General features: G+C 40.4%; 1 protein-coding gene across 1 annotated transcript in view; it reads left to right on the top strand.

The window, feature by feature from the left end:
* Positions 1-15,847, top strand: part of ST6GALNAC3 (ST6 N-acetylgalactosaminide alpha-2,6-sialyltransferase 3) — a gene marked incomplete at both ends in the record, with an annotated part of 218,846 nt that extends 202,999 nt beyond the window's left edge. The window contains 2 exons of the mRNA XM_079728490.1: positions 14,490-14,597; positions 15,661-15,847. Of these exons, the coding sequence (XP_079584616.1) occupies positions 14,490-14,597; positions 15,661-15,847 (295 nt within the window). The remainder of the gene's footprint in view (positions 1-14,489; positions 14,598-15,660) is intronic.
* Positions 15,848-16,126: the final 279 nt, after the last annotated feature.

Consider the following 16,126-nt stretch of genomic DNA (forward strand, 5'->3'; position numbering starts at 1 on the left):
TTTCATGCCTCATATTTCCCCTCTACAAAAAACAACGATGTATTTCTTTTCATCCTCTTGGCATGATTATGGACACTTAAGACTAAGCAGAGGTAAGGGGAAGAGAGGAGGAATGAAGAAAATCCAATCCAAGGGCTCCAAAAATAGGAGCAATTCTGTTCATTTGCTGTTGCTGTTCAACAGGCTTCAGAGTTCAGTAAATCTTCTCGTCACTTCTTTGCAGCCCCTTTAGTCAGAGACATGGGCATAAACTGTTATCACCAGCTGGTGAAAGCAAAGATGCAAGGCAGAGGATCTTCTCAACTGTTTTCCTGTGTCCTTCTCATTTTTATAGCTAGGCGTGGAGATTTCTGCCATTTTGTGACTGTTGCAATGTAGGAAAATCTGGGGAGAGAACAACATTCTCACATTTCAGTCAGATGCTCTCAAATAAGAGGAATTTTCTAAGTTCTATTCTGCATTTCTCCTGGCATCTTCTAAGATATATTGCTTTTGCTCTGTGTTCTAGTTCCCACTTTATGAAATTTTGTCTACTCTGGATCAACAATATTACTGGGCTTAATGTATATACAAAACAGAAACTGACTCACAGACATAGAAAACAAATTTTTAATTACCAAAGAGGAGAGGGAAGGGGGGAGGGGCAAATTAGGGGTAAGGGATTAACAGATACAAACTACTGTATATCAAATAAATAAGCAACAATGATATACTCTATTGCACAGGGGATTATACCCATTATCTTGTAATCACCTTGTAATAGTCATTGTATAATGGAATATATATAATTTGCAAAAAACTGAATCACTATGCTGTACACCTGAAACTAACACAATATTGCATATCAACTATACTTCAATAAGAAAAGTAATTACTGGGCTAGAAGAATTCCAGAGTCACATGAAAGTTATCTCTTCTGATTGGAAGAATGGAATTATTGCCATTCCTTATCTCTGATCAGAAATATCGTCCTTAGATAAAAGGACCTAGTACAGGAGAAGTTTTGGTATGGGGAGGGTGTGCACAGAAGGACTTCACAGGTACAGATTTACTGTAAGCAACAAACACACAGGTCCTTTCCCCAGATTGCCAGCCAACCTGTGTATCAACGCTATGGGAAGACATACATCCATGAAAGAAATTCTTTGCTTCACTAGGCAAGGAATCTAGCTCAACTGGAAAATCTGGATAGCTTTCAAACCCTATCCCATCTCAAGAATAGAGAGAACTATGGATTTCTTAGGACTAAAATTCCTGGGCAGAATTAAATTGGAATAACATTCTACCTTAGTGGACAATCAGCTTGTTTAATAGGTGAGACTCCATTAGCTTTGACTGTTTCAAGCAAGATTCAATCACTAAGTCACCTGAATTCGGGTGTTCTTCTGGCACAGACAGATGCCCCTCTTAGGAATCAGCTGGTACTGGAGTAGAAGAACTAGATAAGTGTCTGTTTGACACATTGATGATAGCCTATAATTTGGCAAAAGTATTGTGTATAAGGTAGTCAATGAATCTCAGCCTATTGGAAAAATGACAAATAAAACCTCCTTCTCTAAGTTGGAGACTAAAATTCTCAGTCCCTGAAGACCCATATGTCAGTTGTTACTTCTGACCTTTTCTAATTGAATTATCCTTCTGATTGAATTATCTTTAGTGAGCCAAATAAAAACAACTTTAATAGATGGGGATGATGGGGGTACAGCTTAGCTTTTCCTATTGAAAATAAATATTCCCCTCAAAATAAATTATTTCAGGATTTATTGAGCCATGTAACTCAGAATAGCGATAATAGATTCAGATAGGCAGGAAGTGGCAGCAAAATTGGTCTTTCTTAATCAGAAGAAGGTCAGTGCTGCTTTGTATTTTTTAAATTTCAGTTTTATGTATAGCTGGCTGCTTGGCTCTGGACGAAGCTGGTTTAATGATGATCCCAGTGATACTGGAGACCTTAGCATCAAGCATGGATACCCAATTCTCCTTCAATGGGGTGAAACCACCTCAAGTCTCTGTCTTAAATCCTTGTTAAATCCTGTCTTAATCCTTTTCAGTTGTTAAGTTTGTGATAAAGCAAAAAATAAAAAAAATAAAAAAAAAATAAAAAAAAAAAAAAATAAATAAAAATTATTTTTTAAATTCTGAAACTATGTGTGGTGACGAATGATAACTAGACTTATTGTGGTGATCATTTCGAAATATATACATACAAACGTCAAGCATTATGTTGTACACCTGAAACTAATATAATGCTGTATGTCAACAAGGGCTCATTTTTGTCAGAAGCAAGTTTGAGTCTGATTCTGTGCTAGAACTATTTCTAAAGGAAAAGCTTGGTTTAACTCAATTTCCAGTTAAGTCAAAAAGCTAAGGGAGGGCTTCCCTGGTGGCGCAGTGGTTGAGAGTCCGCCTGACGATACAGGGTACATGGGTTCGAGCCCCGGTCCAGGAAGATCCCACATGCCACGGAGCAGCTAGGCCGGTGAGCCATGGCCACTGAGCCTGCGCGTCTGGAGCCTGTGTTCCGCAACGGGAGAGACCACAACAGTGAGAGGCCCAAGTACCACAAAAAAAAAAAAAAAAAAGCTAAGGGAGAGTGAGTCCTTTCTTTTCTCTTCTAAAAACTTAAAGTAGCAGGAAAAAGTCTTTTTTCTATTTAGATATTCTCCTACCTGATTACAATCTTTCCTTTTTTTTTTTCTCCTTAGTCTTAAGGGAATTATATGCAGAGGGAATTGCTGATAAGAGAACTAGGAGAGAAAGCCAAAACCTTCCTTTATTTACCTTTATCAGGTTAGCAGGGAACAGGCACCTATGCCTTAGGTAGAGACAGGTGATTAGCATTCAGAATACTGAAGACCACATCAATTTAGGAAGGGCATGATTTCAAGATAAGTTGAAGGGTAAGTTAGAAAGAAGTAACTTATTTAAGCCTAAGTATAGAACTTGGATCAGATCAGATAGTGATTGTTAATAAGAATTAAGGATTCAGTAGAAGCAAAGCCCCTAATTATACCTAGAGTATTAAATAGACATTATGTTAGAAAGGATCTTGGAGGTCAACCAATCCAACTTCAAATCTTTGGTTGCAAGGAACAGATGCCTCCTTCAGCTGACACAAGCCGAAGAGGAGAATTTATTAAAAGGTTGCAGAACCTAAGGGCTGAAAGGAAGCCATGCCTGGGGAATGAAGTAAATCTAGGAACTTGATCTTTATTTTCAGGACTTACCCCTTCCTCCCTCCCTCCTTCCCTTCAACCTTTCCTCCTTTCTTTCGTTTCTTTTTTTTTTTTAATTAGAGTATAGTTGCTTTACAATGTTGTGTTAGTTTCTGTTGTACAGCAAAGTGAATCAGCCACACGTATACGTATATCCCCTCTTCCTTGGATTTCCTTCTCATTTAGGTCACCACAGTACATTAAGTAGAGTTTCCTGTGCTGAACAGTGTGTTCTCATTAGCTATCTATTTTATACATAGTAGTGTATATATAGAAACTGTCATACAGAGAGAAGTCAGAAAGAGAAAAACAAATATCGTATATTAACACGTATATGTGGAATCTAGAAAATGGTATAGATGAACTTATTTGCAAAGCAGAAATAGAGACACAGACGTAGAGTACAAACGTGTGGATATCAAGGGGGGAAAGGGGGGTGGGATGGATTGGGATATTGGGATTGACATACATACCCTTTATTTCTTTTTAAAGTTGATGTACATATCTACATCAGTGGCCTAAAGCTATTGTTTGAACATGACCATGGCTGAAATTCTAAAAAGTGTTTTGAATGGTAAGGCTATAAACACAAATCTATAAAGTGGTGATAATAACTCTGTGCCAAAAATACAGCTAGACATTTATAATCTCTCTAACATGGATTATGTTACTATAACTACAATTATAGAACTTTAGTGATGAAAGACCTTAAGCCTACCTAGGCCAATCCTCTTATTCTGCCACCAAAAAGAAAAAAGAAAATGTGGCCCTAGAAGAAGCAACATGTTCAAGACTGCCTAGAGAGTTAACAATAGAACCAGAAGCATTGAGGTCTTTTGATGACTGCTCTATCAGACATGTGATACCTCCTCAGGCAATACTGAGAATGATGGTAACCAAGAAAGAACTTAGTTAAGAACCTGAGTTCTCTGATATGACTGTCTTTGGGCAAGTATGTTATATCTCCCCAAACCTTCATTTGTATAGTGGGGATATTAATACTCCCTATAGGAAGGGGTTGTTGTGAGAATTAAATACAATGACCTATGTACAGCTCTTGGTACAATGCCTAGTACATATAAATGCTCCATAAATAATAGCAGTTATTATTTGTCAAAAAAAGTTTACTTAGCTTTTTGCTGCGTATCAAATAACCCTAAAACTCAGTGGCTTACAAGAACATTTATTTACTATTCACAGGTCTGTGATGAGCTATAGCTCTGCTAGGTTAGCTGAACTTGGCTCTAGTTTTGGGCTCATATCTGCGTCATGGGACCCAGGCTGAAGGAGCACCCTCTACCTGGGATGTGTTGTTCTCATGATGGAGGGAAGAAGTGTAAGAAATGGGAACCATGTGACACTTCTTAAAATCTCCACTGAGAACTGTCTCAATGTTCACTTCTACTTATGGTCCATGGGTCAAAGTAAGTCATTTGGCCAAGCCTAAAGTCGTAAGGCAGGAAAGTTACTGAGGCGTGAGCAAGCCATGTTCAAGGAGGGGACGATCAATACAATCTATCACAGGAAAGTTGACAGAAAATCTATTGTTGTTGAGACAAGGGCCTCTATGGCAGCTTGAATAGTCTGAAACTAGAACCCACACAGACTATCCATAATACCTCATGTCCTCAAAATTGTGGGCCATTTAGGAAAACCGGAGATCCAGGGAAGGCAACAGTTACTCAGAGTGGAGATTAGATGTTAGTGTACATAGTGTAATCCGTTGTCCCAGAAGCTTCACTGGGTAAAGGAGATGTTACTATGGAAGTCATGTAGCTCAGCATTTCTAGACCAGGAAGGTATTTCAAAGGGTTCATGTCCTTAAAGCAGCAGTGGTATCCATTTTCATTTCCAATTAAAAAAACAAAACAAAAAAAGCAAACTCAGTAATTTAAATGTTTTTGTAAAAACTGTTTCCCTTTTAAGTGGAACAGGTTGTGAGCCTTCAGGTGTGTACTGAGGAAGTCCACTTGGAGACTATGTGGAAATTAGATGAGTTTGCTTCTGCCTTGTAACTTAGTTTATAACACAGATGAACACCACTGGGTACCTCCAATAGCCTCACACATTTTTTAATTGTTTTTATTCTTAGTCATATATTGTTAACACTTTTCTCAGTTCTGAATTAATGAAGAATTTAACAAGGAAGAAAATATATAATTCTGCCAATTTTCCCCCAGATACTTTTCTCCAGATCCATAAATTTCCTTTAGCTGAAACAACTAGCTATACAGAACGTCAAGATATCTCTAATATTTCAAAATATAATGTAAGGAAAAAAAATAAGTCAGTGTTACCTATGCATTCGGTCTCTAACCGATAATTTATTATGGAAATTAAGCACTGATGATGCTTTGAGGTTTCTTCCAGATTAGAGGACGGATCAGAGCTACTCTGTATTCCCGTTAGTCTCATTCCTCAAGTGCAACTGCACAGCCCATTCCCTCTGCCTGAAAGGCTCTCCTTCTGCTCCTTTTTCTGCCTGGTGTGCTTCCATAGCCTGCAGCCTGAGCTGCAGCTCAGTTCTCAACTCCTACCTTCCCCAATTCCCTCCAGCAGCATCTGTTGCTCTTCCCCCAGTACTCTCATAGCACTCACAGGGGAATTACCCCCTTGATAACCCTATTTTTGAAAATAGTCATCGAGTCTGTCTCCCTGCCTTGACCCTGATTTGAGATCAGGGGCAACTTGGTCTTTCCAGTGCCTGGCGCAGTGCCTCACACCTACAGTGCACTCAACGAATCTTTCTTGAAAGGACGAGGGAATCAAAGCTTTATAAGATTAGAAACAGGAGAAGTCATGGGGAGAGCATTTCAGGAAGAAGGAACATGTACACAAGTCAAGGGAAAAAAAGACAGAGGCTGACACATACAAGATGTGCTAAGGAGTCATAAATAGACCCATGTGACTAGACATGGGAGTTCAGGAAGAGAAGTCCTGGAAAATACAGTGGGAGGTCAGGTTTGTCAGGGGAGGGCCCTGAGAAATACCCATTGCCTTAGTCTGCTTGGGCTGCTGGAACAAAATACCATACACTGGGTGGCTTAAACAACAGAAATTCATTTTCAGATAGTTTTGGAAGCTGGTGGTCCAAGATCAAGATGCCAACATGGTCAGTTTCTGGTGAGAACTCTCCTTCTGGCTTGTAGCCTTCTTGCTATGTCCTCATATAGCATGAAAGGACAGAGCTCTGGTGTCTCTTTCTCTTCACATAAGGGCAGTAATCCCATCAGTAGGGCCCTACCTTCATGACTAATTACCTCTCAAAGGCCCCATCTCGATACACCATCACAATGGGGGGTTAGGGCTTAAACATGAATTTGGAGGGGATACAATTCAGCCAATACTGAATGGTTATGGAACCAGTCCTGCCTTAATGAAGTTGCCCAAAGAGATCTCCACTATCCATCCTTGCCATTCCTGAGGTTCCATTGTTCATTTAAGAAATTGAATGAAACCCCAGAAATCAACTTTTCCAATTGAGAGGGCTTTAAAGCCCAAGGGTAAGAGCAAAATAACCTTTTAATTTCTGAGATGAATGAAAAAAGTAATTTTTGTGAGTGGTATCTGCTATTTCTACAGCAGTCATAAATCATATCTTTGGGAGCTATACCATTTTACTTTTAAATGTACATTTTGAAAAGAACACAGTCATTTCTTATTATGCTCATTTTGTACAATTTCATTGCATTCATCACTAGTCGTAGAGTCCTGTTGATTCTACAGCAAGAAAATTATTTGTTATATTTACAGTCCAAGAGCCTACTGATTAGCACAGGCATTTTGCATCAGCGGATTGGGATGGTAGTACAGTCCTCTAAGATTTATGGCTTTCTCCATTTACCCGTGGTCTATTTTTCATTATTTTCCAGGCCTAGATTCCTTTCATTTGGTGCATTCTCTTAGGAATCATCCACAGTATGATGTTTTTATCCATTTGAAAAGTTTATGTCCATTTGCAAATGATTCAAGCCAAGTTGGGGAGTTCTGCTGCCTGATTTGCAGAAAGTTGTTGCTGCCTAAAGATTTGCTGGGCATGTCCCATTGACAGATAGTACAAATATACAGTGTTAATACAATGGGCAAACTCCAGAGTATTACCATAGCTCCCGACTGTCGAATGACATACAAAAATATATGACTTGGGGACAGCTGAAATTGCTTCCACACTTTGAGCTCTGCTTTCATTAGACTGGTTCACAATATTAGATTGAATCCCAAGGTGCTACTGATAATCACCAGCTGTTTTTCTTGGCCAGTCTCTTTGTTTAAATGTATTCTTTCATTATCCATGTACTTTTGGAAAAAAATGGGGGAAGAATGTTTTTAATTGAATAATCTGTATTCTGTCAGGTATTCCGTCTCCCTAGGAAGGTATATGGAAACTTAATTTCTATTTTTATTTATCCTGCCAGTGTAGTATATTGATGAGAGAACTGAGATCCAGTAGTGTTAAAACAAGACATGAAGTGTTGATTAATTCTTTTATAAAACTTCCTTTTTGCTCCCGAGTATAGCAGATTTCAGAAACTGCTGCCAATATTGTGCTGTCCAATAAATCTCCATTGTTGGGAGGGTCTGGATCTTCTCTGGGCTTTAATAAATGATTATTATGTTTTTGAAATTTTTGCTTGGAATGCCCCAGGCCTTGTTTGCATTAGCTTATGGAAGAAATGAATTAGAAACAGTAGGACCAAAGGCCCCCAAAGGAACCATTCCATGAAGAAGAGGCAGGCACAGAGATGGAGGCAACTGGACTCCTCATCCTTGTTCCTTGACACTTGTTTCCCTTCCTCATTGTACGTTCCCCATTGCAGGCTACGACCTGCCCTTTGGGTTCAGGCCAAGTGAATTTGCTGATTCTTAGGGCTGTGTTGAAAGATAAGATAATAATTCAGTATTGAGCAAACCTGAATGGCTTCAGATAGACTTGTCAAGAAGGAGAAGGAAGTAAGATGCTTGGCTGGTGAGGAAAGCCAGTGGGACAGTGAGAAGCCAGAGAGGGAACTGTAGATAAGGAGAGCCTGGAGAGCCTGCATTTGGGGTCAGAGACATCCCCATGGCAAACCCCCCTGAGCCAAAGACTATACACCAGGGAGTCAAGAAGTCTACTGCCCTCTTTGGGCTCAGGGGAGCTTGGAACAGAGAGGAATCTGGTGAAATGTGAAAGAGAACTTATTACACAGGACATACCCCACAACAGAGAACTGTCTCATTTAAAATAGGCCGAGGGCTTCCCTGGTGGTGCAGTGGTTGAGAGTCCGCCTGCCGATGCAGGGGACACGGGATTGTGCCCCGGTCCGGGAAGATCCCACATGCTGCAGAGCGGCTGGGCCCGTGAGCCATGGCCACTGAGCCTGCGCGTCCAGAGCCTGTGCTCCGCAACAGGAGAAGCCACAGCAGTGAGATGCCTGCGTACCGCAAAAATAATAATAATAATAATAAATAAATAAAAATAAATAAAATAGGCCAAGATTAAAAAATCATAATATAGAGAAAGTGCTATTATTTTGCCCATCAAAGTATAAGCTTCTTGAGTTTAGAGCCCAAGTCATTGAGCTAATCGTGCTCAATAATTAGAGCATCCTGTGAATAGCTAATAAGTTCAATGTAATTCAGTTTTCTTTTGAAAAGTAACCATTTCTGTTTCCTCAGTTCCTCCCCTGAAATTATCCCACAGGGAAATGTCACTCACTAGAAAGTTTCAGCTTGCCAGGCAATAGGAAAGAAATGCTTCATAATATGTTTCCGGAAAGGAGAAGGTGAGGGAGCATGCTCAGAAGCAAGCGTGCAGGTGAATGAAGGATGCTGACAGCCACAAATATTAAGACTGATAAACATAAGGCCAGCATGACAGACAACGAATCCCTGTGGCCATGTGATGGCCTTTAGACATCAAAGAACAGGGGTAAACATCAAGGGGCATGGTAGCTTATATTTTATTGGTAATAAACTAGATGAAAGATCATATTTTAAATGATATGCCTTCAAGCATGTGCTACATCAAGATGTTGACAGCATCATTTTTCCAAGAGATGAGCAAGTAAATTTAAGTTGTTTCCAAGTGGTAACTATTTTGATTACCAAGGAGCAGTGGGATGCAAAGCTTGGCTGGTGGAAACAAATGATTGATAGCTTCCTTTTAACACTCCTGCCTTTATTTTCCCCTGCATAGCTCATTATTCTGCTGCAGTAATTTAAGCTTTCCTATTGCACTGAGTTAGGGGCTTAAATTCTCTTATCTTCCCTATGGGAATCTTGATTGTTTATTTGTAGATGACAATAACTGTTTTTATCGATCCCCAAATGTGGAAGGTATAAAAAGTGCCATGGCTGATGGCCAGCTGGTACATAGTGTTGCGTGCATGAGTGACAAATTACAAGACAATATTTGGTCCCAGAGGAGAACCTTTTAGAATTTTTTAAGGCATCTGATGGTTATCACTAGATCTCTCTAAGCTGAAAAGCATAAACAACTTCATGTACATCAGCTCAAGTCTTTTTGTTATTGTTTTTATTGAACCTGCAAAGGTCTACTAGGGTGTATAATTTATACTTCCTCCTTTCTAGTACACCCACACAGCAGGAGAGTTTAGAAATGGTGCAGCTACAAGAATTCCCAGATACAGTGCCATCCAAGCCAGTGAATTCCCTTAGGGACCCAGATCATCAGGGCATTTTTTCAGAAGAATTCCTGTATTAATCCAGCAGCTGCCATTATTCCACTGCAAGTATCGTTATATGGACATTAGCTCTGAGTATTTTGAGAAGAAACCACTTTCCTAGCCCCAGCAAGTATTATGGGTAGGAAACCTCACATGGTGCCACATCCCAAATATATCAGAGACACCAGGGAAAAAATGCAACTGTCTAATTAAGTGCTGTTTGTAGGACAGGGCACTTGGGCAGTATGAACCTCCCAGTCTGAATCAAATGCAACACAGTTTGCTTGAAGAGCTTTTGAGCTAATTATTATGATGTCTATCCAGAATAATCCAGAACAAAATAAATTAGGTTAGGCTTAAAAGTAATCAATATCAGAAATGTAAAAATGTCCTTATTAGGTGGTGAGATGGAAAGATCTTTGACCAGATGCCAAACCCTGAAATTCCTGACCCTCTTTTCCTGTGGTAAAGAGAAGATAAATATGTAGAGAAATCACTTTGACAGTTGTACCCTATGGGGTTCTGTTCTGAAAGCTTGGCAGTTGAACTCTCAGACATGAATATCTGGGCTGGATCAGAGTGAGCCAGGGGAGCTTATTTTGCAGAGGAGGGGTCCACATGTCACACAAGTGATCCCCCCTTTATTCCAGGGCTCTAATATTATTTTGATCCTTGACAGCAACTCCGTGGAGGGGCTGGCTCCTGGAAAAATGCATAAAAAGAAAAACAATTTGCCCTAATTTGGATTTTTTTCTCACTCAAATTAAGCTTTACCTTCAATGCTATGGCTGTGCCTTTGGTCTTAGCCATTCCAACACCTTCCATGAGCAATCATGTGAAAGAGGAAAACATGGACCTTTTCCCTCCAAAATTTAGTGACTGTAGCCACTACCATTGCCAGGTAAACTGTATACCCTTTCTATATACACCCCAGGCATTTAGTGGCATGCCCATCACACAAGTGTGCATTAAATGTGACCTGATCAATTAATATGCTTGTTAATTACCCATCCAACACACATGGAACATGGAACTGCCAAATGGCTAAAGAATAAAACAGATTGACCACTGAAGGTGATGATTGCAGAATCACTTGATTTTAAAGTTAGAAGAAACCTTAGATAGGACTAGTTGAACTATCTCACTTTAGAGACAAGGAAACAAAGATGACCCAAAGAGGCCAAATAAGTTGTCCAAAGCTTGACATTTGAGTAGGGGCACAGCTGGAATGGGAAACAAGACATCCTCACTTCTGTACTGCACTTGGTACTGACTCTGAAACTCCACTTTGTTACACTGATTGTGACTAATTGTGATAACATGTGTGCCTCCCTCCACTAGACCGTGTGCTCTTTAAGAAAATATCCCGGGCTTCCCTGGTGGCGCAGTGGTTGAGAGTCCGCCTGCCGATGCAGGGGACACAGGTTAGTGTCCCGGTCCGGGAAGATCCCACATGCCACGGAGCGGCTGGGCCCATGAGCCATGGCTGCTGAGCCTGCGTGTCCGGAGCCTGTGCTCCACAACGGGAGAGGCCACAACAGTGAGAGGCCCGTGTACTGCAAAAAAAAAAAAAAAAAAAAAAAAAAAAATCCCATATTCATCACCAGCTCCTAGCAGAGTCAGTGGCATATAATAGGATAACAATGAATGTTTCTTGAAAAAAATGAATAAATGGGTGAATATGTGAGACCTGTCTTTTCTCATCATGTGCAAATAGATGCTGTAATTTTTAGTGATCTCTACTAGTGCTTGGTCAGCCTAGTAATGAAGAAGGATAGAGAGGATTGGAAGGTAGAAAAAGTAGAAGGAAAAGGCAAGAAGAGGGGGAAAAATACAATTCAGCAGGAATAATAACGGGAAAGAATCAGTACATAGATAAAATTTCTAGTTTCGATTCGGGAGCTTTTAGTTAAGACTCTGTTCTTCTGATCTCTCCCAATTTTCAAATGACTTTTTAAGCAGATGGTGCTTTAAGCAGGTCCCTTCATCGCTGCTCCTCCTCGGACCCCAGAATGCAGGATTGACTGCAGGTTCCATTCTATTCTAAGCCAGCTTTTGCTCTTTTGTGTCTTCCCCTCCCTGTGCTGTGTCTTCCCACCCATTTGGCACCTGCTCCTAACCCATGCTGCTGCTAGTGTTCCTATCACAGAGGAGAGTGCATGTAACTTAGTGGGATCTTGCTTCTGGAATGTTTTCCATTTAGAAGACACACCAGGAGATACAAAGGAAGTCAATTTACATAGCGGCATTTCAGACTCAGTGACAAATAGGCAGAGGGGGTAGATATAAATGCTCTGGGTCTGTTTCTCCTTCCAAATCAACCAAGTCGATGAAAATAAAGGTTAAAAATCCAGTTATCAACCCCCACTGTGAGTCTGAAATGCTTGCCTGTTTTAAGTGATTTGATACCAAGTGGTGCCTGATTAAAAAAGAGGAATCAGGGCTTCCCTGGTGGCGCAGTGGTTGAGAATCTGCCTGCTAATTCAGGGGACACGGGTTCGAGCCCTGGTCTGGGAGGATCCCACATGCCGCGGAGCGGCTAGGCCCCTGAGCCACAACTACTGAGCCTGCGCGTCTGGAGCCTGTGCTCCGCAACAAGAGAGGCCGCGATAGTGAGAGGCCCGCGCACCGCAATGAAGACTGGCCCCCGCTTGCCACAACTAGAGAAAGCCCTCTCACAGAAGTGAAGACCCAACACAGCAAAAATAAATAAATTAATTAATAAACTCCTACCCCCAACATCTTCTTTAAAAAATATTTTAAAAAATTAAAAAAAGGAATCAAAGGATTCAGGGTCCTAATTGTAGCACACTGATGGCTTGGTCCTGGAGAACTGCAGCAAGGATATTGGACGTCAGTGGGAACACCTACTGGCTGGAGTTCTGTACCAGTGGTGAAGTGTTGGTTTGGAGGAGAAGAGCTGGCCATGTTCTAGTTTACCAAGACATCTAGATGGAAGATAGGAAACATAGACTTTTTAAGACAGTGGTGCTACTCAGTTGCCAAACAACCTGGGTGACCCAGATGCCCCTATGGGGAAAGTTTTCAGCAGATAGGCAGTCATCTGTTTTGGATGGATTGGGTTGTCTTGGCTAAAGACAAATATGAAGATCAAATAGTCCCTTGAACCATTTGGAACTTGACAGAATCCTCCAATCAGCACTTATCTAATTACTCTCCCCCTTCAGCTACTGTACTTCCCACCTCTTCCTTAAACATACCAAGCACACTCCTCATATTTGTGATATGGAACACTTCCTGGGACACTCTTCTCTCATACGGTCTGTTGAGCAAGGGGCATCTGTGTCTTATCACCAGGAGTAGAAGTCCAAACACTTCTGCCCACTGTATTTTGGTATTGGAGTCACAAAAGAAAACACAGCACAGTCAAGCACTGGATAGAAAAAATGCTATCCTCACACAGAGAAGAGATAGAGCAAGGTCAGCTCTAATAGTGGGCATCGGTCCCCCACAGCCAGCAGGTCCCTCCCAGCAGCTGACACAGGCTCTTGGCCTGCATGCAACCCTCTTGTGCCACAGAACAAAAGACCCCAACCCCTTTTTAAAGGAGATGGATATAGCAGTGAGGTTAGCCATGTGCCATATGACATTTAAGCAAACGCGTACAACTTGACTGTGAAACAGAGAAAGATACTCACACACAGGGTGATAAGTCCAGCACAGGCTGTGAGAACTCCTTGGTAAGGAAGTGTTCCGGGCCCAAGGCCCACTCTTATGTGACCAAGAGGGCGTTGAAAGGCTATCCACGTGAGGCTGCCTTTCCAGTATGGCTTACACGGTTTCTTCCCATTCACTCTCTCCCACCCCCTTTTTTCCCAGATCTTTGCTTCTGTTATCAAAAAGGCCTTCCCTGATCAACCTTTATAATATAGTCACCTCCAGATCCAATCCTCTGGCCTGCAGGAAGACAAAAGCCTTGGTTTTTGTGATAATTACTGCATCCACGGCACCTACAATGGTGAGGGGCACAGAGTAGATGTGGTGTTCAATAACAGTGTATTAAAGAGATTGGTACGATAGGTCTTACAAAGGAAAAGTCTTGTCTCACGATGCCTGGAAAACAGTGAAGGAAAACTTTTCAGATGCTTTCACAGACCAAGTCATTCACCTGCACTGCATCCAATTTTCACTTAGCAAGCCTCAGAGAAAGTGACATGTCCAGGTAAGTAATATAACACCATTATCACTCAGCTCCCATCAGGGCTCCAAGCAACTTTAGAAAACCTGTCCTCTGATATACAGTACTAATTTGTGTCTTATGGGAAATCAAATAAATTGTTTTTCACCTGAAGGGAGCAGGGTTATTTAATTCCAGATATTCACCATTTGGCTTCTCTTCCATACAACATAGCTTTTAGGCTTAAGGTACTAAGAGTGAGAGCATGCCTATAAATTATTCAGAGATAATTCGAAATAAGTGTTTATCTTTGACAGATTGTCAAGTTTCCTTATGCTTTTTCCTGATAACAAGGACTATGTTTTTGATAAAAATGTTGCCCGTTTCTCATCACACTTTGCTGTTGCTCTGTGTATGTCTTCTGTGTTGTTTTGTTTTGTTTGTCATTGTTTGTTTTTGTTCCGCCTACAGAGTCCAGTCTGGCTCTTATCTCAGCACGGGTTGGTTTACCTTCATTCTTGCCATGGATGCCTGTTATGGCATTCACGTCTACGGGATGATAAATGACACCTATTGCAAGTAAGATCACAGGAAATTATTTTTATGCATCTCCAATTCTGATATGTTGTCAAAATTTCACAATTCATTTTAATATCATAAATCTGAGAAACAGATAAAGCAACAATTATTTCCCAGCATTCTTTGCTGACATGACATTTTACTGTCAGTGCATCAAGTTGTGACTTTTAGGGATGATAAAAAAGAAAAATATTTACCACAGTCTAATGTCAAATGTCAGAAGGAACATTTTTCCCTTAGTCTGAGGCATATCAGGGACTTGTGGCTTGGAAATACAGAACAAGTTCAGTGGTTATTTAATTTACAAAGCAGGTTTGTCATTTCTGTTGCTCTAATGGTTGATAGATGGCTATCTACTCAATGGTTGTATTTGATCTTGAAGGACAAAATGTCCTGAAGCCTCAGAGAAGCTGATACCTTAATGAGAATTCCTGGAAATTATATTTCACTACTAAGTGAGTAATCTGCCAGATCCTTATTTAAAATGGGTATGTTTATCCACAGTATATTCCTGCTGGTGGGATCGTTTCTAAGTAGATAATAAAACAAACGTTCCATGCTTCATGAAGGTAATGAAATATATTTCCCTACCAACAATTGGCACAATATAATTCAGAGAGTGTTTTAATCATATTTTCAAAATGGTAACTAAGCCACAATCTTCATAATCAAATATTTCTACCCTAACTATAAGCATAATGGAGCACAGATGAACCAAATATCTTACTCTGAAAAATCACTAAGCTTCTTCAAGCTCTGCAAGAGCAATCAGGTTATCCAAAGTTTGTTTCCATTATACACCATTTCCTCCTTCAAAGGATAGCTGTATTTTTGCATGTAATTGGTGTGATATATAAGTTTTATTTGATTTATTAAAGCACTAAGGATCTGGTATGTCTTCCTAAAAGCTTTTATGTATAATAGCTTTTAACTGAGTTCATGGACAAGAATCATGCATGGGTTTGCAAGTAAATGCATTTACTGGGCACATAATGGAGTCTTGTAAATGAATACTTCATTCTTCATCTCAGTCTTTCTCTCCTTTTCTTTATTTCTTTTCTAGGACAGAAGGGTATAGAAAAGTCCCCTACCATTACTATGAACAAGGAAGAGACGAATGTGATGAATATTTTCTCCATGAACACGCCCCATATGGGGGGCATAGGTTTATCACTGAAAAGAAAGTGTTTGCTAAATGGGCCAAGAAACACAGGATAATATTTACACACCCAAACTGGACAGTGTCTTGATGTTGGCTTTTCTGACCTTGCCACACCACTTGACATGATCATGATACTGCAACTGTGATGCTAATGATGCTGATGCTGGTGATGATAAAGGCAACAACAATGATGATCAAGTTTCTGTACATTCTCAGATATGGACGGTGATTCTGCCAGTAATTTGAACTTGGGATTTCGTGGAGGGTAGTTGTGCTCATTACGTTCTTTCTGAAGGTTCAACATTTCATACTGCACTTTATAATCTAACTGGAATTGAAATAAAGGCCAGTAACATGACAAGAGTGA

Source organism: Hyperoodon ampullatus, assembly GCF_949752795.1.
Source record: "Hyperoodon ampullatus genome assembly, chromosome: 2".
Classification (NCBI taxonomy): Eukaryota; Metazoa; Chordata; class Mammalia; order Artiodactyla; family Ziphiidae; genus Hyperoodon; species Hyperoodon ampullatus.